This window comes from Perissodus microlepis, chromosome 23 (assembly GCF_051167445.1).
Source record: "Perissodus microlepis isolate ML-2025 ecotype Zambia chromosome 23, ASM5116744v1, whole genome shotgun sequence".
In the NCBI taxonomy this organism is placed as follows: domain Eukaryota; kingdom Metazoa; phylum Chordata; class Actinopteri; order Cichliformes; family Cichlidae; genus Perissodus; species Perissodus microlepis.
Window position 1 is genome coordinate 6,812,747 of NC_140482.1, and position 27,590 is coordinate 6,840,336.

The 27,590-nt window shown below is 41.9% G+C and overlaps 1 protein-coding gene across 1 annotated transcript in view; it reads right to left on the bottom strand.

Annotated features, from left to right (window-relative positions):
* The window catches only part of pard3ba (par-3 family cell polarity regulator beta a), a 196,633-nt gene that overhangs the window by 136,109 nt on the left and 32,934 nt on the right, over nucleotides 1–27,590 (bottom strand). Inside the window, exons 3-5 of the mRNA XM_084922436.1 lie at nucleotides 22,552–22,729; nucleotides 11,254–11,360; nucleotides 3,517–3,596 (exon numbers count right to left, since the gene is read on the bottom strand). Coding sequence (XP_084778562.1) covers nucleotides 3,517–3,596; nucleotides 11,254–11,360; nucleotides 22,552–22,729 — 365 coding nt within the window. The remainder of the gene's footprint in view (nucleotides 1–3,516; nucleotides 3,597–11,253; nucleotides 11,361–22,551; nucleotides 22,730–27,590) is intronic.

Consider the following 27,590-nt stretch of genomic DNA (forward strand, 5'->3'; position numbering starts at 1 on the left):
GTTGGTGTTGTTCTCAGATCATCATGAAAATGTTGTTCCAGGATCAACATTGCAAGTGACCAATCACATTGTTGTGACGTTATTCTTTTGCGCGCCAAGCCATTCGTGCATTTATGAAATTCCAATGTTGCAAGGACAATATCAGTTCTGCTTACCGTTCATTAAAGGGTTAGGGTTAGGGTCAGGGTCCGTTGATCGGCGGACAGAAGCGGTTTCTCGCAGCTTAAGTGCAGTTTTTTGTTTTACGGCGGTTTTTCCCGAAGTCGCAAAAGTATGACGTCACAACATTCTGATTGGTCACTTGCAATGTTGATCCTGGAACATTTAGTATGATGATCTGGGAACAACACCAACACGACGATATCAGATCATGCATCTGGTCATCAGAACACAGCCTGGAACATAACGGCGAGTATGAACCCAGATGTGAGATGAAACAGGAGCCCAGGAAAGTGTTAAAACTCAAGGAGATCTGGAGGTAGAAGAAGTCTCCTTGTTCTTATATTATCCAAGATAATAATTCTGTCTTCCATCGTTTAGACCACAACAGAATCTGCATTTCTTTAAAAGTTTCCCACATAGCAAAAAAGTTACAAGGCAAAAAGTCACAAGTTTTTAAAAAAAAAAATTATGTGTGTGTGTGGGATTTGAAAGGAAACACAAGAACGAGTCTGAGAACAAAAGCACAGAAGTTCAAGGTTTATGTGCTTCACGCACGTACACAAGCCTAAGGACTAGCTGGGATCATTACAACGCACTCCTCCGTCACTGTCACCCTGCTCTCGTTAACCTCTGCCAGGGTCACACACATACTGTACACACGCATCCAATTTGCATTCTTATTGCTACATCGCTCGCTCGCAAACACCATCAGTCACATTCCTCCAAATTGAAAATTCAGATACACACATGCATCGCATTTACATCTATTAGAGAACACAGTTACATCTAAATTACAGATGTGCACAAACCATGAATTACACAAACGCACGCATGCACACACGGCGTGAGAATTTACTTTCAGAGAGGGTACACAATGAGGCCAGGATTGTTTAGCATCATACAAACACACAGGTACAAAGCTAGTCCTGCATGATCTAAATGTATTCTCGCGGTGTTGGGGGGGGAGGGGGGGTTAACAAACAAACAAACACACACACACAGACACACACACACACACACACACAGCTTTAGCCCATTTACATTCATATAAAAAACAAACGGTGGCACAAACAAGCTCATCAGAGGCAACAGTAGCTTGTTAGCGCTGCACGCTAATATGCAGAATAGCTCCGCTCACCCATTTTAGCATCCCACTGACACAAACACAAACAAACACAGTCATTCCACTGGGGAGGGGTGCGAGGGCTGGGAGTGTGTGCGTGTGTGTGTGTGTGTGTGTGTGTGTGGGGGGGGGGGGGGGGAGCAGTGGGATGGATGAAAAGAGCAACGAGGAGTGAGACAGATGGAGCTCCCACTCTTGGTTGACTTCCTCTACGTCGACAGAGGCCGAGTGTCTAACACACTCGCAGCCGGGACTCCTGAAAATGTGCCCTCGCTCGCTCACCGTGGTGTCTTCAACTGCCAACCATCTGTTACCATGGCAAACTATCTGTGAGAGCCGTGCCTCCATTGTATCACGGGGCTGTCAAGACACCACTGTACTGTAAAACGCTGAAGAATCACCATCTGTCATTCCAGCCAAGTCCTCCCTTCTGAGCGCCCGCGACTCTGAAAAGAGCTATTTTCTAATCGGGGTGATGGTGTGGGGGGGGATCGGTCTGCTGCTGCACAGGAATGTCACACAACCATCGGCTTTCCCGTCACGGGCTTCCTGGATGAGACAGGTGAAGGGGCTGCGGTGCAGGGTTTAATTGTTACCATGGTTACTGTGACTGACAGCCTCAGAGAAAGATGAAAAATGATGATATGACTCCCGTCGAGCCGGACGTCTGAAAGTGATGACTCCAAAAAACAAAAAAAGGCGGATGTTTCCACGGTGAGACGTCTATTCAAGCCTGAATACTGTACATTCACTCACCTGTACACACATACTCACACACATTTGACTTTTACAGGTCAGCCAGCAGTGCTTGGCCAATCATGATCAGATTATCCCAGAATTATTACACCAAAACCAGCAGAAGCCACGCCTCCATAAAGACACAAAACAACCATCATTAGACAAAAAAAACCAAACCCTAGCAACAATAAGTGATGCATCCTGACCACTGCGTGACACAAAACATCTGCAAGGTACACAGACGGAGACACAAATAACCATAAATGATGTCTGCCCGCTTCCTGGTTGTTTTGTGTCTTCGGGGAGTTTTTACATGTTTGTGCCGACCCTGGAAACTTGGTGCTGACTGACCCTCGGTGTGCTCTTGAGACAATGAGACAATATAACTCTCACCCTTAAATGTATGAAATAACTTTAAACGGCCTTTGCTGTCCACAGTGCTTACCAGATCATTGCGTGTCACCTAGTCAGACTTAATTAACCTAATTGTGAAAGCGCTGAACTCAGCCTAATTAACCCTGTCAGCTATCTCACTGCTAACACGTGAAACAAACATCTTTAGAAATCTTTTTTTTAACGACTGCCTAAATGCTACACCCTGTCATCACACCTGAGACAACAGATACGCTGGTTTCTAATACTAAATGGTGCCTTGGTGCTTGGTTGCTCTCGGGAATCGAAGGAGCGATCCTACCCGGATATACCCGATTACCTCAGACGTAACACGCGTTTAGCAATAATTCGGTTTTTGGAGGTTTTTGAGTTGGTTATAACTAAACCAGATATGCAGATTGCTGGGATGACCGGAGCACACGGCACACAGGAAGAAGTTATAATCAAACTTAACTGAATTAATCATACTCAGTATACTGACAGTGACATAAGCCCGTGTCTGACGCCACATTATCTACAGATAATGTGCTAAACACTGACAGTCTGATTAATCAAAAGTAAAATAAAGATATTAAGTATTAATTCAAAACATTATTAGTAGCCCTAGGTGTAACATTAATATCCCCAGCCTTCCTTTTCATCTAGACTCCAAGCACAGCTGTGCAACACTGCTGTAAACTGAGCTTGGGGCTATTTTTAGATCTAAAATCAGATCTGAAATCTGAAAAAGACTCTTTAATGAGCTTTTAATCTTGGCTTTTCATATTCCTCTGCAATATTATTAGTACCAGTGTATCTGCTAGAATAAATTTGAACTGTTACTTGCATTTATGCAATAATCCAGGCCCACACTCACTCCTGTTGCAGCCTAAACAGATGAACAACTGTCCCACCCACAACCTCATAATGGGTTACACACACACACACACACACACACACACACACACACACACACACACACACACACACACACACACACGACTGTTTAATCCTGTCAGAGTGTCGGGCTGTCAAACAAAGAAAAGAGTCGTAATCCTAGCCTCCATCCCTGTGCCACACCAAGCTACCCTTAAGAGTGACACCTGCACACACACACTTACCTGAAGTTAATCTTGCTCATCTTGGCCGGGGGGTCTTCTGCAAGTCGGTCCAGAGCTCCTTTCAGTACATTGCCGATTTCCTGTATTAGACATGAACAAACAAACAAAAACATTAAGTCGTTGATAGTTGCAATGACAAATGAACAGCTTTTGACCTGTACGCGCGCTGAACAGCAGCCGGTCGGGGAACACGAGGAGGCCCGCCACCAATTAGTAAAACAATCTCACGCCGCCATCAATCACCTTTGGAGACAGTGAAGAGAGAATGACCACCGGACGCTGAGCTCTTACCACACGTCGCTGTCCTTCCTTCACTCTGTGTACATTTCTATCTATCTACTTCTTCCTGCCCTCCCACCCCCTCCTTCATCCATCCCTGCCCTGTTTGTCGGGGCAAGCCTCTATTTTTAAGTCTACGAAGAAAAAACAAAACAAAACAAAAAACCAACAACCCTGGGGCAAACGAACAAAAAGGAAGAGGGAGAGAGAGAAATGTGGGAGCAAAGAAAGAAAGCGACAGCGTCAAAATGTTGCGAGACGCTCAAACACACTCGAGGGGTGGGACTGAGAATGCGCCCCAGATCGGTAAAGACAAGAGGGGAGCAATTAGGTCCTTCTGCCTTGTCACTTTCATTGTGTCACCAGTACTAATGGCTGAAAAGCTCCCCGCCCACCAGCCCACTACTTAGCAACCCCACCACCACACCCAACTCCCCTATGGACCCTCTGTCACAGTACAGCATAAATATATGCTTTACATCACACACACACACACACACACACACACACACACACACACACACACGCACTTCCTGCAGATATTACCTACACATACCGTCTCTGCAGAGCTGCAAACGTGGAAAAAAAACATGATGTGTTTATGAATACAAACACATATGCTGCCTGCACAAATAGTGACCCACTTATCTGGGCTATGTGAGATTACCCCCCCACCTACAATGGAGCACATGTGTGCGGGGGCAGAAAAGATGAGCTGGAGGCTCCATTGTTGCTGTGCATCTTCCCGCAACGCCATTAGCTAACACACACGCAACACATGCTTCTCCATCTTTGGTACATCCTCATCACAGAGTGAGGAATGGAGCCCTTGGGAATGCGAGGCTGGCAGGAGTGCAGGTGAACACGTGTAACGTGAACACGCGCGCCTAGCTGTACATCCCGTTTTAAAGGAACTGTACCATGAAAAGGAACTGCAGCACCACGCACACATTAGGTACAGTAGCATAAAATCCTCCTCGTGTGCCTGCGTCTTCTGAAATTACATACGTTATATAAGATAGGAGATGCAAGGGTACATAAACACACACATAAACCTGCATATATTTAATGCTTTAACATTAAGGGATCGCGCCAATCTCTGATTGGGAGCACTCAGGTTTAAGTGGTTGTAAAAACAGCAGAATCCCTGCTGTGCTCACCCAATCAGCTTGCCTCTCTCAGTGTTTATATTTCAGCACACTTAAGAGGAACATTAGTGTCATTCCAGTCTCTCTAAGGAGAGTGAAAAGGCTGCAGTGTTTGGGTTTGCAATAGTAAAACTTTTAGAGATGAGATGTTTGTTATATTAGTGTACTTATGTAACGGATACCCATACCAACCCATGTGCTACTGGGCTATAAGGTCGTCTCCTTGTGCATGTCTGGACTGATCCCAGTGCAGTTGCCATTTTAACATCGCTCCCTGAAAGTCCCCTTCGGACCGACTGTATGCACTTTCTGGAACTTAAAGATTTGTCCTGAGACAAAAACGATCTAGTTTTCACACGGAGGATCATTATGAGAGCGAGGTCTCCCAGTATGACAAACTGGAGTTTTCCAAGTTCAAAGATGATGCATCAGATCAGGAGAGGTGTATGCTAAGGTTTGTAGTATATGAACTTTGAATTAGTTAAATGGGACATTTGCTCACACTGATGGATGCATAATGGCCAACTCTAAGTTCAGTATCTTGCCCAAAGGTACTCTGAGAAGCAGATTGGAGTAGCTGGGGATCAAACCACCAAAATTCCAATTGGAAAATGACCCGCTCTACCTCCTGAGCCGCCCTACTCCAAATTATCAAGGCATCTCAGGGAAGACGTTAGGCAGAAACTATCTGAACTGTGGTACATGCGCCTGCCATTAAGCTCATGGGCACGCACAACCTCCTTGCGACAAGAATAACGTGATGGTTGCTCAGTTATTGGACTGATTTTATTTTTTAAATGAAACCGACTGCAATGATTAACTGGTTGCCCTGAATTTGAGCATGTGAAACATTCAAATTCTAAGTGACCACAATCACAAAATTGAACAAGGGGCCCTCACGAGACCGTGATCTGGCTCTGCAATCACTCGGAGACAGACTGGCAAAGGTCTGCACATTTATAACCACAGACACAGACATGCCAGTATGTTGCAATCAATCTGAGTCAGTCTGTGGTGTTGACTACAACCCATGTGCAGCACATCTCTTTGCAGTAAGGGACTTGACTTGGTTGTATGCCTATATAAAAGCAAGGTTGCTGAGTACCTATGTCGTCTTTTAGGTAAATTTCTGTCCTGCAGTAATTATGTCACTATGTGTGGAGGATATTCTGAATTTTTAAATCTATGAAGTTATGCTGGATTCTGAATAAAAGGAGTTAATTTGTTAGTTTGTATGTAAAAGGCAACAGATTTGGGAAATTTCCCCAATTCACCACGAACACAATTCCCAGCTCAAACTGATGATCACTAATAGCAAACCAACTGCATCATTTTGCATCTTTTACTGTCATATTGACACGCCAAAGTCACTTTGAAGACGGCAACTAACTGCAAGTGGTTGCAGTCCTGGTCCCCATCACTGAAGCAATCATTGTAAACAGTCACAGTAAGTTTGGTTGTGTTGCTGTCTCTAACCACTGTTTTCCCCATGCGTGACTGTAGCATAACATAATCTTCCCGCACCATGTGCACCACTTTCATCCTTTTAATATGCAAATGAAACATAAGCAACAGCACCGAAAGAGGTCCAGCGGCGCATTAGGAGACACCCATGAAGGGGAGCTCATTTTAAGTTTTTTGAGTTGTAAAAGATTTTCATTGCACCTCACACTGATGACTTTAGTGTGATCAGCACTATTCATTATTTTAACACTTATCTTTACCTTTTTTTTACACCAGTGTAGAATAATGTCCCATCAGCAGACACTTTGTTTACTTCTGACTGATTAAAGTTCATATTCAGCTTCTTTCATTATTTTTAAAAGAATATTATATGAAGCCACAGTCCTTTTCCACAAGCATAAGATAATGAGCACTGAAACTCAAGTATTGTTTAGCTCTGATAACATCTAAACCCCCTCTGGGCTTACACATCCGATTGACACTTCAGCTTCCGTCTTAGCTTAAAAACGGACAGCGCCTTTTATCACTTATGCTTTAAGTGATATTTCCAACGCTTCAGCTTGTGCTTACTCTTTGTGCTATCACTTAAGCTCCTTTCAGCACCGTCTCTTCAGCTGCTATTGTCTGGGTATCCCATATGAATATATAAATTTTTTAAAAACCTGATGAAAATCAAAACTTTAAATGTTTCAGATGCTTCAAGTGCAGTTTTGACACTTGTTTTTCTTTAAGAAATCATTATGTAATCTAGTTTCTTCTCTGAGTGATTAAAATGTGGCAGGCTTTGTGGTGCCAGGATGAACGCTCAAATAATTTGCGAAACCTGTCTGAAAAGCTGCCTAAGCACGACTAACAGGTTGTCTTCTCTGTTATTGTGCCGCACGCCGCCAAACACGTTTCTGTTTGGAGGCAGAGTCGACGCTGTGAGTGACAGGGCGGTGCGCAGACATATGAGAGATGAGATATTTGTGTGTGTGAGCTGTTGTTGTCAGACAGATGAGTAATGAGGTGTGTGTGCCTCTTCCGTGTATTTCCTGTAGCAGCCTAGTTTGAGAAATAGCGTGCGTGCATGTGTAGGGGAATGTGTAACCGTGGGATCACAGTTTCGATGTGCTCGCCGGTGCCCCCTGACCCTCGTCATATCCATCACATCAACTGACTGCCGCTGCTTGTGCGCTTTCCCACACATTGTCTTTAAAAAACACACAAATGCACCGCTAAATGCTGAAGCTTTGGAAACGTCAACACCAGATGAACACGATAAAGTACGAATGACTGTTCAACTGCACTGCTACACCTCGACATATTAATAATGAGACAAAAACGTGAGAGAGAAAAAGTGAATGAAGAAATATTATCCAAGCATTATAAGAAGGGAGAGTGCAAAAGGTGTGAGGAGCAAGAGAAAAAGCAGCAGCTCCTGCAGTTAGCGGGGTAGCATTAAATGTCTCATTTATTAGCTACGAACATAGCAGGAAGTCTGGATCAATTAAAGGGCCGACTGCATGTTTAGCACTGCTCAGCCTTTTGCAAGTTTCATTAGCTCTTCAGATATAAAGGGAAAGGCTAAGAGAGGTGTGTGCTGCATGTGAGTCAAAGAGAGAGAAGTGGAACAACCTTAGCTTTCACCATAGCAGGCAGTGAAATCAATTAAAGGGGCAGGATGCATATTTATCACCTTATCAGGCTGAATTAGACTTTATCTAGCTTTCAATACCTACTGCAAGACAGAAAGGGAAAAAAGTGTGTATGTGTGTTGATTTAAGTGTGTGTTGATTTGAGTGAGTGAGTGTGTGGATGAGAGTAAGGGGGTTTCCAGAGGAGTTGGTACAGTGGATGAGGGAGGATGAAGTGATAGCGTATTGATCTAAGGAGTCCATCAGGCCGAGGACTCAATATGCCCAAGAGCTGTGACGGCCTCACAAGCTTTCACACAAACACACACACACGACACTAAGGCTCCCTTTCGTCCTCCACACATCGCCTACATCATACATAAATTCCACAGGCTGGATCGCAGGTCTTGATCAGATTACTGATTACTGCAGCCGTGAGCAATCATTAATTACTTTAAGACTAATCCCTGATTCTTACCCTGCAAATCTTTTAACGGCTAAAGAAACACATGAGTGAATGAGCAGGAGTTAAGGTTCACGGTAACTCACTCAAGAGCACAAACGCAAATCTTGAAGCTCCCGGGTGTGAGCAGCTGAAAAAACGGTTTTCTGATCTTAGTAAGTTCACGTGGATCAGAAAGGGAGAGCACCACTCAATGCTTAACTCAAGTTAATTTGACTTCAATTCAATTTATAAACACGGCAAGTAAAAAAAGGCTAGTGAGAAGAAAGAACTTGGTGCATCCTGGGAAGCTGCCAGCAGCATAGGCCTGTTGCAGCGTAACTAAGAGAGGATTTAGGGTCACTTGATCCAGGCGAAAAAAAACTTTAAGACAAATCTTTAAAGTAGAGACTAGAGTAGTGTCTGTCTCCCAAATCCAAACTGGAAACTAGTTACACAGAAGAGAGGCCTGAAAGCTGAAGGCTCTGCCTCTACTCTTAAACATCCTACAAAGTAAGCCAAAAAAAGTAAACCAACAGTCTCAAGGCCAAGTGCTTAAACATGATACAGATGTTGATTACTTAAATGTGAGTCATGGGTTAAAAAAAACAATAAAAGCTGCCTTTTCCAACACCTTTCTCTGGAGCTGGATACCTATAATAATCAAATTCACTCAATCTCAGTCAAGAAAGGTGGTTTATGTTGGAAATTAATTCAAGAGCTAGAGGTCACATCTCTGTCAGACTGTTCTTAGATCCACTGATACTGAGCAAAAGTTTATCTTGTAATGACTTGTAATTGTCATCTTAGTTGAGAGTATTTGACCAATATTGCTAAGCACAAAGTATAGCTAATGGTAATGTGAAAGTTCTGCATCACTGTCTGCAGCAGGTCCCATAGCAATCCATTCAAAAGGTCATCTCACTCTGAATCACTCAAATCCATGGTGGCACTGGAAAAACAGGCCAGAAAATCCTCAAAGTCAGGAGCACAACTACTCTTAAGCGTCTTATTTGTACACATAAACAAAAGACAAGTTGGGCAGTTCATGTGGGTACACTGTTTGCAGTCACCCTTTCTCACAATAGCACCAAAGCTCCAAATCCGACATGTTCTCACTATGGAAAATACTGAGGTGAGGGTGCTTCCTGGGCGGAGAAGGCACAAAGGGATACATGACATCCAGTTAGAAGAGTTGCCTGCTCTGTTCTGAGGTAAGCATAATGGCACATACAGTAGCACAGTCTTTATGTTTATGTTTGTGCTGATTAGTAGTGTTATTTTTTTTTTTTTTTTACTTCTGGACAAACATGGTCTTGCTCATTATACCCAAGCATCTCAAATTTGGTCTCATCTGGACAAAGGACATTGTTTCAGAAGTCATGTGGTTTGGTCTCAGGTTTTTTGTAATGGCTCTGAGCATTGCACCGTCTGACCTTGGTGTGAAATCGCTGTTAGGAGATTGTTGCACTATGTTAACACCCATCTGAATTCTCACAACCAACTAACTACCAAAACTTTTATTTTATAGAGGTGTTCACACTGGCTGATGATCATTTGATTACGTAACCTATTAATTCCTACGGAAGCGGTAAGGGTGTACTTCTGTTTTACAGGACTACACAGTAAAAACTCATTCTCACAGGACCCCATGCACACTTACATGCTCTGTCAGACCAGACTGTTTGCTTCCTGTATCTGATATTACTGTATTCCCAACAAAAAAAAAAAAAAAGACCCTCTCTGTAAGGTTGCAGCTTCTTACAAAAAGGCAAAATGTGACTTCCTGGTAGGAAAAGAGCCTACAGCCATTGCTGTCCATAGAGCCAAGCCACTGGTGTGGCTTTAAATGACAAAGCAACATAAAGAAACACTCCTAAAAAGAGAGTCACATTTTAAAAACAACATCTTTACAGGCCTTGTTTTTGTCTGGGTGTAAATAAGACTGCAGCAGTCGAAAGCAGGGATTCATCTGTCATGCAGCAAAGAGATGTGGATTTATGTAAACAGTTCTAAGGACACTTTAAATCATCTATAATGAGCCTGTTCATTTTGGTCCCGGCGTGCTGTTTGAAGCACACAAGGCCCGACATTTCTTGGACAAAAAATACGGGCTCTGTCATTGTGTTTACACGATGCCCACTGATTCCCGTGTTCTGCTTAGTCACCGCTGAGTTGAACACAGCAGGAGTAAACAGCAGGGCTCCTTCTCCTCCCTCCCTCTCTCTACCTGAGTTTCCCTGACACACACATACAAGTGTGACCTCACAGAGCCTCGATCTAGTCCTCCACGCACATTCAATAACCCACGGAGGACAAAAAAGTCGGCCTTAATGGCGGCCCGTTTCGAAAAGAGGCCGAGCGCTTGAAAAGCCGATCCTTTCAAAGTAATGCCTGGGGCAGAAAGCTGGACCACAAGAGGGATATTCAAGAGGTTTCTCCATTTGTCTTCAGTGAGTGAAAGGCAGAGACCAAATATGCAACTGGAAATACAATAAGTTCATCTCTCATATTTATTTACTGTTCTCTTGCTTTCACTGAAAAACTAGTTTTACCCTGCAGGAGTTTAATCAATGGAGAGTGAACATTGAATTTCTGATGGAGCTCTTTTATTGCTCCACATAGAAAGCAATTTAATGAGGAAGACAAGAATACCTAATATAAATAATCGGAATATCTAACAGCTTATTCTCTCATCACGTTTAGTTGGCCAAAGGTAACGGCAGACATCAGTTTCACTGAGAAACAAAAAAAATCTAATTTTGAAGTTATTTCCTGTGTAACTCACCGGTTCAAGAGATCCGTTGCTTTGCTTATCAGGTGGAGGTGTGGCTGTCGTCTCAAGGGGCGGGGCCAATGCAGAGTCGCTGCTGCTCCTCACCAATAGAGGTGTATCTGTGATGAGAGACATGGGCGTTAGAGACAAAGATAATGAGAGGATGCCGTCGGCTCCATCTGTGTTTGTCTTTCGTGTTGCACGCTGTTGAAAAGAATCAATATTATATTAGCTCGCTCAACTCCAAACCCACTGTGGGTGATGAGAAGAGATGAAATCAGAAGAGCAGAGGAGGAAAAGAAAATGGAAACAGAGTTGGCTTTTGTCTTCCTCGCTAAACATTTGGCCTCCATCGTTTCTAGACGGAAAAACTGTGATGGTTAGACAGATCCCTGAGGCGCTGGCACGACCGAAATGAATAAAAATTCATTTGAAAGCATCTCGTGACACCCAAAGAAGATATTTTGAAAGAAAACAAAGAGAAAATGACTCCTGATTGAGCACGGCTAATGTATATGCGAAGAGAAACGACACGGGAAATGATGAGAAAGACAAAGTGTTTGGAAAACACGACCAGACAAAAAACACTGATCTCTTTTCAAGGGTTCCCATTTATTTTAGAATGACTCATAGACCCTGAGGGTGGACACGCAGCCACCCCAGCAAGATGCCCAAGCCTCACACCCACCCGCAGAGAGCATTTACATATGACCAGCTGTTGCCTCAACACTCCCATGCGCACACTCGCCGCAACCCGTCAGCCCAGAGAAAGGGAGAGGGAAACAACAGTGGGTCTGATTCCACAATAAAACAATTCAAAAGAAACTAATTTGGACTTTTGTGCTGCCTCTTGCATTTAAAATCCACCCCAAAGGGAGCAGACGGGTATTTGTGGAGGTAAAACCTACGGTGGAGTGTTTCCAAATGCAACTCGACAGAGGAGAAAATAAAGTCAAGGGGAAAAGAAAAAGGCAGAGTGTGAAGTAAACAGAAAGAAGGAAAAAAAAGCTGAGGAGAGAGCCAAGAGATGGTGACAGAGAAAGAGCAGGGTGAAAACCTGGAGAGGGAAGGCAAACAAAATTCTCTCCTTTCATGTAATCAATCTCTCTTTGGAGGGTCAACGACAGGGTCCTGGTCTAACGTGGTCAGAATAGAGAAGGAAAGAAGGAACTGGCAGAGGTCGGTGTGTGTGTGTGTGTGTGTGTGTTTAGAGATTGTAGACAGATGAAAAACGATCACTCCAATTGTCCCAGACACACAAACAAATATTCTTTCAGGCTCAAACACACTCATCCACACGTTCTGTAATCTGAGTTTGTGTTCATCTTTATTAATTCATTTTTATTACTTATCCTAAACTATCAGCTATTCTCTGCTGACTCTCTGTCTGACACATTCCTTCTACCTCTGCTAACGCTGAATGTCTCGCTATCACTGACGTGCTGGAATTTAAACAAGACGTTCCGAACGAAAAGTAGGAAAAGCTTCAAAAATGTTGGTTTCTTTTAATTAGGACTCAAGTTTTCCTCTGTTTTTCCCTCGTACATTCAGTTTCTTTTTTTCCCTGCTTTGTTGTGGAAAAAGCAGAATGTATGTGGTCCAATTTCAAAAAGCAGACTTTGTGTAGAAATGTTTAAACTACACAGGAAACCGAATGATTTGCGATAATGAAATGTGCTTTGATTTAACAGAGAAACATCCAGAGGAAAAAAAACGCTATCTCTCGGAGCTCGCATCAAACGGCATCAACGCTTCTCTTTATTTGTCTGTTTCTTGCTATTTGTTAATTTTGTGTGCGTCTAAACTAGGTCACGCTATCTGCACAAACTTCTCATCATTTAAGAAAAAAAAAAAACAACTCCTTTAGTGAAAGTGTATTCAAACTGAACACAAAGTGAATTTTAGAAACAGCAACTGTCTGCAAACGTGCAACTCTGTGCATCTCAGACATAAATCTGTCTGATGGAGGTAATGAGGGGAAGAAATGTCAATAGTGCAGGTTGAAAAGTTTCAACAGGAACCAAAAATCAGCACAGGCTTTGTGAAGATAAGAAAACATGGAGAGGGGTCAGGAGGAATAAATCAGAAATGAATGAAGTTCCTTGTAAACTTAAGAGGTCGAGGTTGAGCTGTAAAGACACAGAGACAAGTATGACGCACACAGCACTAATGCAATGGCTGCTACAGTTACATTCACTGCGCGGGATGAATATACAATGACCTCAAAAGCAGTTCAGTGGCCTAGAAACTGGTCAATGACACCCTGACAACCACAAGTCTCTGACCAGTTGGCAAATGGTTTCTGGAAGTCACTCACGGTTGGTGGCAAAGATGCATATGATGGTGCAGGGAAAATCTGTTTAGTAAGTAGTTGGCAAGTGTTTGCAAACAAGTTGGCATCTTCCATGCAAACTGCAGGCAACTGCAGCAATCTGTTCGCGACAAAACCAATCACAATTAGGCTTTCAGTCTTGCACTATCTTTGCAATTTATTTCACACTGCAAAAGCCAGAAATCTCAAGCAACCACTTGCCAACAAGTTGAAGAATCAACAGTTTTCCCTTCCTCCGACTGATCCACTGATCCATCTCTAGGCCTGTATGACCTACGGTTCTTAACATCAAAAAGCAACAAGTTTGCCAAGTCAGTTTAGACTTATAAAAGGGACAAACGAATATAGTACTACATTGCTTTTAGGAAAGTGAATACAACATGAAAGTGCCATGTTTTCACTGACATATGAGCTAATTTAACTCGCAGACAGAGACCCCACTTATAACTGATACAGCCTCAAAAATTGAGTTTCAGTTCCACCTTTGGGGTATTTTGGTCTAAATTAGATGCAAATAAATTCGATGAACAACTAAAGCATTTTTATTTATCTTGCTCCATTTGTATACATTATCTTACTAATATAAATTCTAAAAACGTATACAGCTATATTTATTTGCTACATTTTATATGAGCATTGATTAGTGCATCCCTGTTCCTTCCATTTAACCACAGAAGGCATGTTTACTGTTTAAACATTTCCAGATCAGCATATGCATTTGTAAAGGTCTCCAAGCTCAGAGGGGCCATTTATCGAATGCAGTAAAAACCTGTCATTAGATTTATGGAAAGTGAATGCAGGTAATGACTCACATGTAGTCCTACTGAATGATGAACTGCAAAACGCCAGAACAAACTACACAGACAGACAGGTTCTTTAAGTGCCAAAATACATGACATCATGTTCATAACAGATGGATCCTGAGATTAGACACACTGAGTGATTAACCCATTTTCCAAATGGCTATAATTGATTTTCTAAAATGAGCTTGAGAAGTAAGGTGCATCATTGTGAAACCTCAGTCAAGAGCCTCCCCCTCCCACACACATACTTTGCTTCAATGTCAATGATGCGACTTTGTAAAGTGACCAAGGCTGCTCCATGGTCACAGTCAGGCTCCACTGCCCAGTGGTCAGCCCCATAAATCCTCCTCCGTTTATCTATTGGTGTCAAATCTGCCTCTATCAATCCTACAAACACTTAGAGTCCCAGAGCTTGGCACAGCAATGTGAAGGAACCTGAGGCTCATTAGCATTGAACTCTGACCTGCAGTGACCCCTGGACGGTCAAGCGGTGTAACTAAGGGGCGGGAATATTGATGAGAGTGACAGCTGTGACTCTCTCAGGTCAGTCACTATTTGAACGGTCATAAACAAGACTCTCTCAGAGGAGTTGTTAATCAAAGCTGGCTGTTCTGCCAATAGGATCTTTAATATTGAGCTAGTACACTGAAAAATACCCAACTTAGCAGCAGCAATGACCACATTCAACTTCCACCAACTGAACAGGCACATCTGGAGGTCCTATTGCCAATTGCAGTCTGCATGTAAACAAACCAGTGTTGAACAATCCCTGCTTTAAACAAAACATTGGCCATGCATTAAGAACATTCATTAGTTAACTTGAAACATGTTATAAAATGTATGTTACATAAGAAGATTCACCAATCCTTAGGCCCAACTTTGATCTGACAGGCTTGTAATACATTAGTAGAAACCCTGAAATCAGAATCACAACTAAACCGAGTCATTAGAATAATTTAGGTTACACAAATTGAGGAATAATTTATTAAGATACATATTAACGAGTCAAAAGGTAGGAGCTGACCAAACTGTTTCAGGACTTTGATTAAATCTGTAATGATTATAGTGCATGTATGCACATATGTCTGTATATATCCCATCTCCTCCTTAGCGGGTGGGTTTTGTATGAACATCATCACATATACACTGATTATTAACATCTATGATGAGCATTTATTAACATCTATGTGCTTTTAAAATAAAGATTCTATAGCCAAATTATTTTGATTTGGCACATAACTTAACGGTCACCAACATTTGTGTAAATTACAGAATTTTCTTTGAGTCACCACTAAATACAGAGTGAAGAACTGGAAATGAAGTCCTTAAGGTCGACATGATGCATCAAATGTATAGAAGGTAATTTACACCATAATTTACACCGTGCTCTATAAAACTGTCATAGATTTGAAAACTGTCGGTGAAATTGGATTTAATAAATAAGTGTTTGAAGGTTTGAGAGTGTGTGTAGTGCCCTCTTGTGCCAGTAAAGAATGCAATGTCACTGGGTTGGTTGTTGCTAGCAGACTCACATTAGCTTATGTTAGCTAACTCGTGACAGAACTAGCTCAGGGGAAAATAAAGAAAACTAAAACTAAAAAACAGTCTAAGGGGATCACTTTTGTACCAATCCTGGCTCCAACACTGAGTTTTATGTTAACAAGTATATACAGTTCACTTTCACTCTGTTTCTTAAGCAGTAAGCAGTTCTTTATTGTTAGCTAGCTGCACTGAAGCAGGAAAAGCTTTTTAAGCTATTAGCGTTACAGCTAATAGTTGGCATCTGGTAACTGTAGGTTTACAGAGCACTTTATATTGTATTTCAGACTAAACAGGTTTCTATATAGCTTGCAAAGAATACAAATAAATCTAAAAACGTATACATAATTGCTACATGTCCATGTCACTCCATTTTTAGGTGTTTAGAAACCAGTTTTTGCCATCTGACGATATACAGCAGTATAAGACATAAGTATAACAAGATAAATTAACCATAGATCTCTGTTTGTGCCATACATGAGTGAAGCAAAAGCACCCCAGGCCTGGCATATGCTATAAAAATAATATTTAAACAAACTGAGGAGGCTTTGGAAACAGACTAAAAATATGTCTAAATACAGCAGCCTGACATATGGTGCCCTCAGGACAGGAAGTGAGTATCATTCTTGCCCTTTTGGCAAAGTGAACAGAATTTTTTATGTATTTTAAGAACACACACATTTTCTGAATTTAGTATGGAGTCTATTTCGAGAAGCCAGGTGGCAGAACTAAAAACATAGAACGTTTTATTTTAGCTTCGCTAATTCGACAGGACCGTGCACCCACAACCACAAGGTAACCTCCAACTTCAAAACAGATCCCACCCATGAAACTCATCTCAGCTCCCACTTCAAGGCCAGAAAATGGTAGCGCGCTGAAACGCACCCAACTTATGTTCTTCCCTTTATCTTTCCATTGAGGTTTGTGTAACTGGAGAGAGCTGAAGAGAAACTTGTAAACTCTGCCAGCTCTGTGTTTATCTGCCTCAGACTCTCCATCTGCAGCTCTGTGCCTAACTAGGCTGCTTATGCAATTCTGGGAACACAGAGGTTTATTTTAAGAATTTCCTCTTGTTTTCAGTTCTAAAAGTTCTGCAATGCTGCTAGTTCACTTCCAGGGCAAGATGAAAACAAGGATGCATCATGTTTCTGACTGACTGTGTTTATGACTGTGTGCCTTTGTTTGCCGTTGTGTTTGTATGTGCAAGCATGCGTCTGCTATACGGACATTTATTATTATGGACAGCGCTTTGCTCGTGTGCACATTTATATCCGTGAGTGCGTGTGTTTTCATGCCACAGGCCTGTGTGGTCTTGTTTTGCTGGCAATCGATAGAGCAGCCCAGCTCAGGCTGCTCATGGGATGATGCGATAAGGACTCTTTTCCTAGAAGTGTGTGCGCGCGTGTGTCAGTGTAGCAGCAGATCAATGCGGGTCTAATCACCCCACTGGGGCAGCGTGAAGTCCAATCACCCTGTTCAAACAACTGGCCCAACCTGACACACAAACACTTTGATGCCTGACTGATTACTGAATTACTTCTTGTTCTGTCCACCAGCATTCAGCGCGATTACACGCTTTCTTATAATCAGATTATTGTGAATAATAAGATTTAAGTAACTCTGTGATTAAAGCATTCACATGGTTTGGGGTAACTTAATTTTCCTACTAACTCTCGTTTCAATGACTTGTTGGTAAATGCTTTAGGATGTGTTGTAGCCTGCGTGATACATGTTATTATCCCACAGCTGTGAGACTCTCTAAATCAGTTAACTATGAACATTTTTGGATAATAGAAAGATGAAAGGTCGGTACATGAGACAGGAACACTGCTATCAGCTAATGTTCTCACTTGTAGTTTGACTAAGATAATCGAGTTAAAGTGTTTACACACAGTGAGGTCTCGAAGCCTTTAGACAAAAACCACCACAGTGGATTTAAATCAAACGAGTGAAGTGAAAAGCACAATGTTCAGCTTTAACTCAAGGGGTTTAATAAAAGTATTGCATTACTTGTTTAGGAATTAAAGCCATTTACAGCCATCAGGGAGGGTCTGAGGAGAGGGCATGAACGGCAGGACCAGCTCAATGTTCCCAAGCCAGAGAAAAATGGAGAGCAAAACAAATTCTCAAAGCGCATTTGCACTGTCGAGGTGGAGGGCCTTTCCCCTCCAGAAGTAGACATTAGCACGATGGAAGACCATAGCTGCTGGCTCCAGTGCTGGTAATGTCTGAACCCACTGCTCTCTCTCCTTCTCTGTCTTGCCATCAAGGGACCATCCTGCCATCTGTAACCACTGCTGAACCATATGAAGCTCTTCTACAATTCTACGCTTGATTTATTTTACCAAAATAAAAAATAAAAAAAGAGGGTAAAGGCTTAGAAAAAGCATAAACTCACTGAATGATCAGTTTCAATCACTGAGACTGAATGCCAATTACCCAAATCACACCCAACAACTGGGGGAAGTCAGCCACCCACCTCTCATTTCAGGGTATTAACATTATTTCTCATATGAATTTTATAGCCTGTGTCAATTCACTCTGTTTACTTTGCACTGATCAGGATGTCAGACCGAACCATCTTGAATCAATGCAATACAATTTTTATACTAGAATATATTAATATATTAGAAATGCCAGCACCAAAATATTGGCAAATAGCTAATATCAACCAATATATCAGCCCCATCAATCTGTCAGGCTCCAATTAGAATAGCAAATATTTATCTCATAAAGTAGAATAGAATAGAACAGAATAGCCTTTTATTGCCATTGTGCATTTACAACAAAACGTTGGAGTTAAGAACACCAGAGTGTAAGTGCATCTTTAACGGCCCATAGCACATACTGCCAATCAGAGATAAGGTGGCTAAAATTGTATAAAGTTGCGTGATATTTCAAGATTAATAGACAGGGGTGAATTTTAGTACTGTCATAAAATGTATTAATGCTGCAAAGTATGAAAAGTGGTTTTCATGGACTTTGTAAGTCCTATTTTTTCTATTATTTCTATATAAGAAGAAAAGATTTTCTGCCATCACTGTTCCTCTATTTTTATGAGATTACTGTAGACCAATGCTCGCTTTCCTACTCCTATATTTCTTTATCTTTTGATAAATCTGCAGCATTAAAAACCACCCTGAATCTTTGCTTGCACTTTAAGCACTGAAGCACAATCAATTAACAACATTACTTTTGACACTTCATTTGCTATTCTTCATATTGATTCCTGCAGTATGTCTATGATATCTCTGTGTTCTGGTTTAAATAAGAGAAATGGGTCAATCGATTCCTAGGGCTAATTTTAACAACCTGTGCAAGCATGTATTTCATAGGCTGCATAACCTGAGCCTATGCGATCCTGTGAATTAAACCTCTCTCTATCAGGTCTGACTGTTTACAACCCATCGCTTTGTCCTTGTCTGCAGACATGATGTTACTCCAGAGCAAGATATGATGTAACACCCGGTTAACAACCAAACTCGTTACAGCAAGAAGGACAGCAAACACACACAGACACACTCCCGTAAGACTTTCCCGGCAGTAGATATATGGGCGCTTTGGGTGCGATTGGTTGGTTAACTTGCATGCAGATTCTTTTGTGTCATTGTGTGCGCGCGTGCATGTCCGGATGACAAAAGTGTCCTTTATTGCGTCTGGCTCCCTATGAGGGGCGTCACAGGGTCACATCATAACTAAGTTAGTCAAGGTTCAGCAGGGCTGGAGAGCAGGTTGCGGGGTGGGAGCAGGAAGAGGTCCCACTGGGTTAAAGACAGGGTGGGACAGGCATATCGGGTTTGGAGAGGGGGGGTTGGCTGGAATTAGTCCATTCATGCTTGGCTGAACCCTGGGCATGCTAACAGGCTACAGTGCTAATCTAGTTAGAGCTGGAAGCCATGCAGACGCAGGGAAAGCGGGCTTAGATGGGAGGGTGAGAGAAAAGATTTCCTGGGGGTGAGGGGGGTCAAGGTCTAGGGCCTCGGCTGTGGAGCTAGATGGCAGGTGGTTGAAGCTGAATAGCAGAAAAGGGGGAAAAAAATGAGTGGGTCGAGAGGCGAGAAGGCAGATGATGGGGCATGGGTGAAAGTGGGCACACAGAGAGGGCTAGCAAAGGCCAGTTGTATGCATGGGGGTGTCACACTGTTCCTCTATGGTTAACAGATGGAGGGAGGAGAATGAAAGGGGTTGCAGGGTGACCCAGTGATTAGACAGACCCTTATTAAATCACATCAAGGCTCTTTTATCTTGCTTTTCATCTTTCACTTGGTCACTTGGCATTCAAAAATTAATCAATCCAAGGCACAGGAATGGAAAAGAATGAGGGAAAAATTCTGCTCTGATTATTTACAGTAAAATGTATCTATAGCCGGAACAGCCTACAGCCCAGACAGAGCAGATATTTCACCAGAGGCTCCCTCAGGCTTCTGACTGAATACTCTTCTTATGCCGTTTCCCCTCTGTAGACCCAGTAACTTCTATACTTTATTTTCTGACTGCAAGGACGTTTACTTTTTATATCAGCTCCACTTCACAAACATAGTAATCTGTCATCCTCCATATTAAACTGATGAGTGCATCAGATTGGTGCCGCTCATTCCACAGTCAAACAGCATTAATCCCCCTTGATCGAGTCACCGAGCTTCTAACAGCCTTGGTAAGACTAATTTTTCATAGCCATTCCCACCGTCTGATTTCCTACAAAAGGAGTACATAACAAGACCAGGACAGATCAGATGAAAAGTCCTATAAGTGACTCAAGGCCACAGGAATTTAAACTTCTCTGCTCGCACACAGAGCTAAACCAGTCTGTCTAAAAACTAAAGCTAAACACCAAAAACAGAGACTAATAAATATAAAAGAAGCTGTGCAGCAGGTTGGCATGCATATTTGCAATGCATATTTAAAATTCTCTAGTAGCTTTATTCACACTATGGTAACCACACATCCTCCTACTCGCACCATTCTGATTATTTGAATATTTTAAAAATTAAATCAGCTGTCAACTTTGATCAGCTTTTCTCATTTTTAACATATATTTGTCATCACTTACTTATATATACAAGGCATGGTGAAGCAGCTTGTATCAAACAACATACATGCTAAACAGTGTTGTTATTAAAAGTATAAAAGACAGACTGGATATAAAGATAAGTTGTGCACTGGTATGTAGACTACTGTCTTAATGTTTTACCTCTTTAAACCAAATGTGACCACCTTTGATCACATGGGTACAGCTGGAGAAGTCTCATTTAAACCTAGCACTGCCAAGTTAGCTTGATCAGCATGGTGGATCCATAATTAAACATGATACTAAACAGGACTAAAATATGAATAATGGAAAAAAAAGCAGGCTCAACACAAAGTGTAATCTAAATATACATTTGGGTTGTCTTGTTCACTGTTTAGTTGTACTAAGACAAAGTTAAAACTACTTGTTCACTCGGAAAACCCCTGAAGGTTCTTATCCAGATCAGATAATATGCTGTTATTATGTTGCCTAGCCTATTGCTAGGCAGTTGCTAAGATGACTTGTTTTTAGCATTTATGTACTTATGACACCATATAACAGCATCATATCATTTTTATTTCACAACAATAACATCTCATTTATATACCCAAAACTTCTGTTATGCATGCACTAGTTGATAAAGTTTAATCAGGTAAGTAACCAACCTTGTGTAGATGTCACAAAGGGAAAACTAGGTAAGCTAAACCTATTTGTAATGAATCTGAAGGGATGGACTCGCTTTTAGAGCCTGCCTCAAGTGGCCAGTAGAGGAACTGCAAGCTTTGACATCTTGTGGATTGACTTAATTTTGACTTTACCTTCACATCTTCTTTGTCAGTTGGTATCATTGCCATAGCTTGGCTAACTTATAACAGCAACAGGTTCACTTGGTCAGAATACAAAACTGTAAATAATGTGAGATCTGGATTTTTTTTCCCCAAAGCACTTCACTTATTTTAGAAGCAGAATAATATCCAAAAACAACAGGGGACGATAGGAAAATGATATAACATTTATCAGTCAAGTACCTTAACAGACCTCCCAATCCCAAAGTGTAATTTCAGTGTCAAAAACAACAGGGCTGAGGTGTAAATGGGCATTTTCCAATTGTGTTTTTTTTTTAATTAAAATGCAACTCAATCCTCAGCAGTTGTTTTTTGTTTTTCTAAATGAATGCTGCATTGCTGCCTCGGTGGCTCTCAGTTGGTTCTCGTTTTTACACTTTGCTCAGACTAAGTAAAGAACGCTAAGTGAGGACGCCAGGAGAGCAGGTTGCGTCAACGCTGCATCTGTTTTCACACGCCATCAAGTTACAGGCAAAAAGTTTCTGTGTTCGGCTTGCATCTGTTCCAGAAATGCACTTTCTGATTCTCTCGCCCTCTCTCACACACACATGCAGTCACACACCTACACACACATACTCAGCTGTATCACCATGATACCCCTTCTCACATGCACAAAAAAAATGTGTTGATTGAGTATAGCCTCGGTTGTTCAGGTGTTTAAGAGATTTTTGCAGACTCTTCTCTTACATCTGTGTCAGGAAAAGTGTATTTTCACGAGTTGAGGCTCAACTTGCGTAATTAACACGTGCACACGAAAAAGTTACACAGCAGGTAGGGACGTACTGGCTTTGAGGACGGCTTCGTTCACTTCGATCTCTCCTCTGTCTTCATCCTGGTACTGCAGGTGGGGGTAGTAGGTGAAGGGCTCTGGACTCGGGGCAGCACTGGACGAGCTGTTAGACATGCTCTCTCGGGGGCTCTCCATCCTCACATGCTGGGGTTTGTTAAACACTGCCACCAGCTGGAAGAAAAACACAAAAGTTAAAACTGCATCCTAAATGTTCGAAAATATTAAACATGATATGTACACAAATCTGAAACAAACAAGCTTTTCTTGAGACAAGCGTGACAGGATAAACAATATGAGTCCTGGCATATGAACAAGCTGGAAACACACAGCCAGGTTATATAGCATCTCCACTGTGCCGTGATCACAGGAAGGCTTTTATGTGATTTATCTTGCCGGCAGTGGGGATGCAACCTGCTTCGTTCTGCCAAGTACGCAGATGTGTGTGTGACTGTGTGTGTGTGTGTGTGTGTGTCTGAGGAAAGCAAACAGAGCTAGATTCACAGCTCATTCACTCTCAAACCCCTTACAGTGCATAACACACCGGTTGGTGCCTCCGCAGCGACACGATGACTTCTGTATTTCGTGAACAAAGGAGAAAAACTCTGACCGGCCATTTCGTCCAGTTCGGGGGACGTGACACACGGCGAGGCCCGGGGCGAGGTGTGCACGTATGAAATTAGCGCTCAAATGAGATCTGACGTGAGAATGAGAAGCTGTCAAACACAATGACACGGCTGACACAATGAGACGACGGGAAGAGACGGGGGCGGCCAAATGAACAGGGGATGGAGGGCAGGAGAATGACAAACAATCCTAATTGAGACAGGGACATGATGGCAGATAGGGGGAAAGGGGAGCGAGCGCGTGTTTGTGTGTGTGCCCGCTGCGATCCGTGCTATTGCACCGATTGGTTTGATAAATGGGCGCGTGGCGGCGTGACGCTCTCATTAGATGGCGGCGGCGAAGGGAAATGACCACTTAATGAAAAGCAATAACCGCGATGGAACGAGGGAAGGAAATAAAACAACAGACGAGTTTAGGGCATCAATTAACAACAACAACAACAATAACCAAACAGACCCTCTGTGTGTGTGTGTGTGTGTGTGTGTGTGTGTGTGTGTGTGTGTGTGTGTGTGTGTGTGTGTGTGTGTATAAACAATGCGCACAGAGTAGGCGGAGAGATATGCATCATCCATCACACTGTGACGCCGCCTCTCACCTCAACCTCCCGTGATTCAATATCCTCATGACACCTGGCCAACGCCATGCAAAGGAGATTCGTCAACTGTATTCATGCGCGCATACGTATGAGCGTTGGCGTGAGCTGCGAGATGAGGGATTGAGCGGCTGGCAGATGCAAAGAAGGGAAAAGAAAAGACAGATCGCCAGGAAAACAATCTGATTGCGCCGGCTGATGGATGCTTCGCGAGCACCTTCTCTCTTCTTTATCTTCTTTCCTCTTTCTCTGCTTATCTCCAACTCTCCCGAGCCTCCGTCTCTTTCTCCAAACTCGTTGACAGCATCAATCAAAGAAGAAGTCTCCGAGCATAACGTGACACACGCGCACACACACACACACAAACTACCACGCGCAAATACACAGTGATGATGAGCTCCCCACAAGAACAATTTATTTGTTTTGAAGAACAACTTCTGTTAATGTATGGAGGGATGATGATGATTTGCTTTTCAGGAGTTAATTTTTTATGGCTGACACAGGCAGGGGAGTGATGCTGATGAAGGCCGCCCCGCTGCTTCCGCTCATCACTCAATCAAACACAAAGTATCAACAAAATGAAGTACTGTTTTTGAGTCTCGGCAATGACTTTCCATTGATCACGAGATGCTCGGCGCTAAGCCGTAACCTTTAACTTGACCCAATCCAATCAAGTAGCATCTGCTGAAGATGCCTTTGCATCTACATGTGCGATTAAGTATTCTCAAAGAAAACTCAAGAAAAATCCTATTAAGTTAAGAAAAAACTTCTTACAAAGAAAAAGAAAAAGTTTTCCTAAACAAACTGGTTCTATGTATAAAAAATGTAATTAACAGCTAATGAGAACAAGTCCATAAAGGGTGCCGTATCCCAACATGGTGCCATTATAGGTGACGGTTGTTGGGTGCTGACGAAGGTGAAACTGGGGTGAGAAGTGTGTCAGAATGTTAAAAAGTCAAGTCATTTGCTGACAAGCTACAGTTTGAATTCAGAGCAGAACAGACCAGCCCAAGAAGACCTAAAAACACTTTAGGGATACACAATGAAGAGCCAGTTACACCTTTTCATCAAGCCTGTTCTGGTTACCCTGGAACAGCAGCATTTCCTACCACTTAAGTAAAATTAAGATAAATGTACCTTTGCTTGATGTGTTTAAAGATACAGTGCACCTCAGTAGGCCTAAATGCTAACAGTAGCATGCTAACAGGTTCACATTACGAATACAAACATGCTGATTACAATCCAAGTACACAGTGAGCAGAGACCAGGAAATCTCAGTGGGGTCCTGCTACTTGTAGGGATGTGCTGATACCAGAAATTTAGCAGTCGAGGATCAAAAGAATTACACGATTCTTGATACCCAGGTCAACATGAAATCAAAATGATCATCCATTGTAATTAAAGATCCATTATTAAGAACCTTCTAGACGTTTAATAAAAATGTCATTTTGGCAAATAAAAGCAGCAACAGGGCAGAAACTGAAATATTTTCCACTCACTCCCAACTGGTTGGATCTGCCGTAGGTTCCTGCCTGTTAAAAGGGAGTTTTTCCTTCCCACTGTTGCCACTGCACTTGCTCAATGGGACTGTCATATGATTGTTGTGGTTTTCTTTATTTTCTCTGTGTCATTGTAGGGTTTTACCCTACAATATGAAGCACCTTGGAACTAGTTGAATATTAGGATGGCTGCTGAGTAGCCTGCTACAGGGTATAACGTTAGTTACGGGACTTTAGCTTACGCATTTCTATAACAGAAAACATTTTAGCTAAAGTAATAAAGCTAATTTCAGACCAGCTGTCCCAAACAAGATGGGCATGGACATTTTAGGGTAACATCAGAAGGATAATTCATTCAGATCTGGATGCTAGCCTTTTAGGTGCTTCACTAAATTGGAAGTTTTTCCTTCCCTTTGGGTGAAAAGTACAGTAGCGCTTATAGCCATTTGTAGGTGTATGTTGCCCCTGTCAGCTCTGGAACAACTGCAGTCTCATTACATAAGTTTCCTACAGTATGTACCTACAGCACTAAATGGAAAAAAAGGAAAAAAGAAACAAGTAACATCTCATTTTTAGAATTTTGGCATTAAAAGTGTCAATTCTTCTGACATCCCTGTAACAAAGTAGCCATCGGCAACACAAAAGTGCGCCAACTAAAACCACATTGTCACCAAATGAAGTGAATATCAGCGTAAGATGGGGTGGCAAATGTTTAAGAGGGTTACATACGCCACAAAGTCTGGATCATCCAATAGCAACAACTGTCCCCTATTACACAACGAGTGACAAATAAAACCATTTCTATTTGAAGGTGGTTTATAGATTTTAACATTTTTGGACAGACAATGTTTCTAGATAAGAAACTAGGGAGTTAAAAAGCATTCATAAATCATACTAGTATCATGTGTTAAACAGTTTACAAACACTTTATTGTAACAATGTGTCAAATTCCAGTCATGATTCATCCTCTTTGGACAACGAATGTGTTTCAAATGGATCATCAGCGATATTTCAGTCTTTGCCCAGTTTCACAGAAACTGGTTAAATCGGTGGATTATCTGTTATTAATGGAACAACAATGTGTTTCTAAGAGAGCAAACTGCTGATGCATTTTTAAAACATGTTCAGAAACTAAATGCATTCACCACCACTGCATTTGGACAGCTGTGAACATCTGTGGCACAAAACCTGATTTCAGCACAGTGGGATGTGTGTGCGTGGGTTTTTTTTTGTTTGGGTAATCCAGGCCTTAAACGGTGTAGAATAGAAAAGATGAATATTGTAGGATGCTACTTAAATAAACCTGGGAAAAGCTCACTTTTCCAAAGCACAGCGATTTGAAATTCAGTCCTTCAATTACAATACCAACATCTTCCCCTTGGAGGCCTCTCTGCCCCAGGATGAAGAACAACACCTTATATGGTTCAGAGAGCGTTTACTTAACACCAGTTTCTCTCGGTCCTTCCTGACTGTCATTAATATTCTAGGAAACAAATTGCCTTATTTTTCCTGCTGCGTCCGTGGGGGGATATTGATATGGACCTGGGGAGGCTGCATGTCAACTACTGCTGAATAATGTGACCCCTCGGTCTCATTTCCATAACAAACACACACAGATACTCACGACAAATACAAATAACTATGTCCTCTATACTGCCATGTTATGATCATCTGTAAATCACAACACTGTGTATATCCAGCGTGACCAGGCGGGCTTTGTGTGTGTGTGTGTGTGTGTGTGTGTGTGTGTGCGCGCGCGCGCCCCAAAGTGATTACCAAGAAATACATGAAAGCCATATATAAAACCATGTGTGAAGCATGGATATAGATAAATAATGTGTCTGTGTATGTACACACTGCCTGGGGCACAGAGTTATAAGATGTTGCCATATATGAAGCCTTCAGCAGACAAAGCACACAGATTTTTAAATTTAAAGATAGGCAGCGTACATCCTCCCACACACATCCTCCATTACATTAAGATGTATTTATTTTACTTTATTATACTTATTTATCTTTAATATTCTTTCTTTGCTGTGTTTGAATAGATTTAAATGACTAAGCCAAAATAGAAATTGCATTTCTAAGAATTCAAAGGGTTGTGATCCCACACATATTCTCAGGCTGCCTTAGGGCATCTAGGTGTCTGTTTTTAACACTGTAAGTTAAGATTTTCCATAAAACTTTCAAATCAACTTTGTTATATTCTAAGGCACCTGTGATTTTTCTGCTTTCAGCTGTTTGAAAAAGGTATGTCTGTCATTATGACAAAATAGAAACACAACAAAGTGAGTGTCAGTAGGAGCTTTTCAGTATT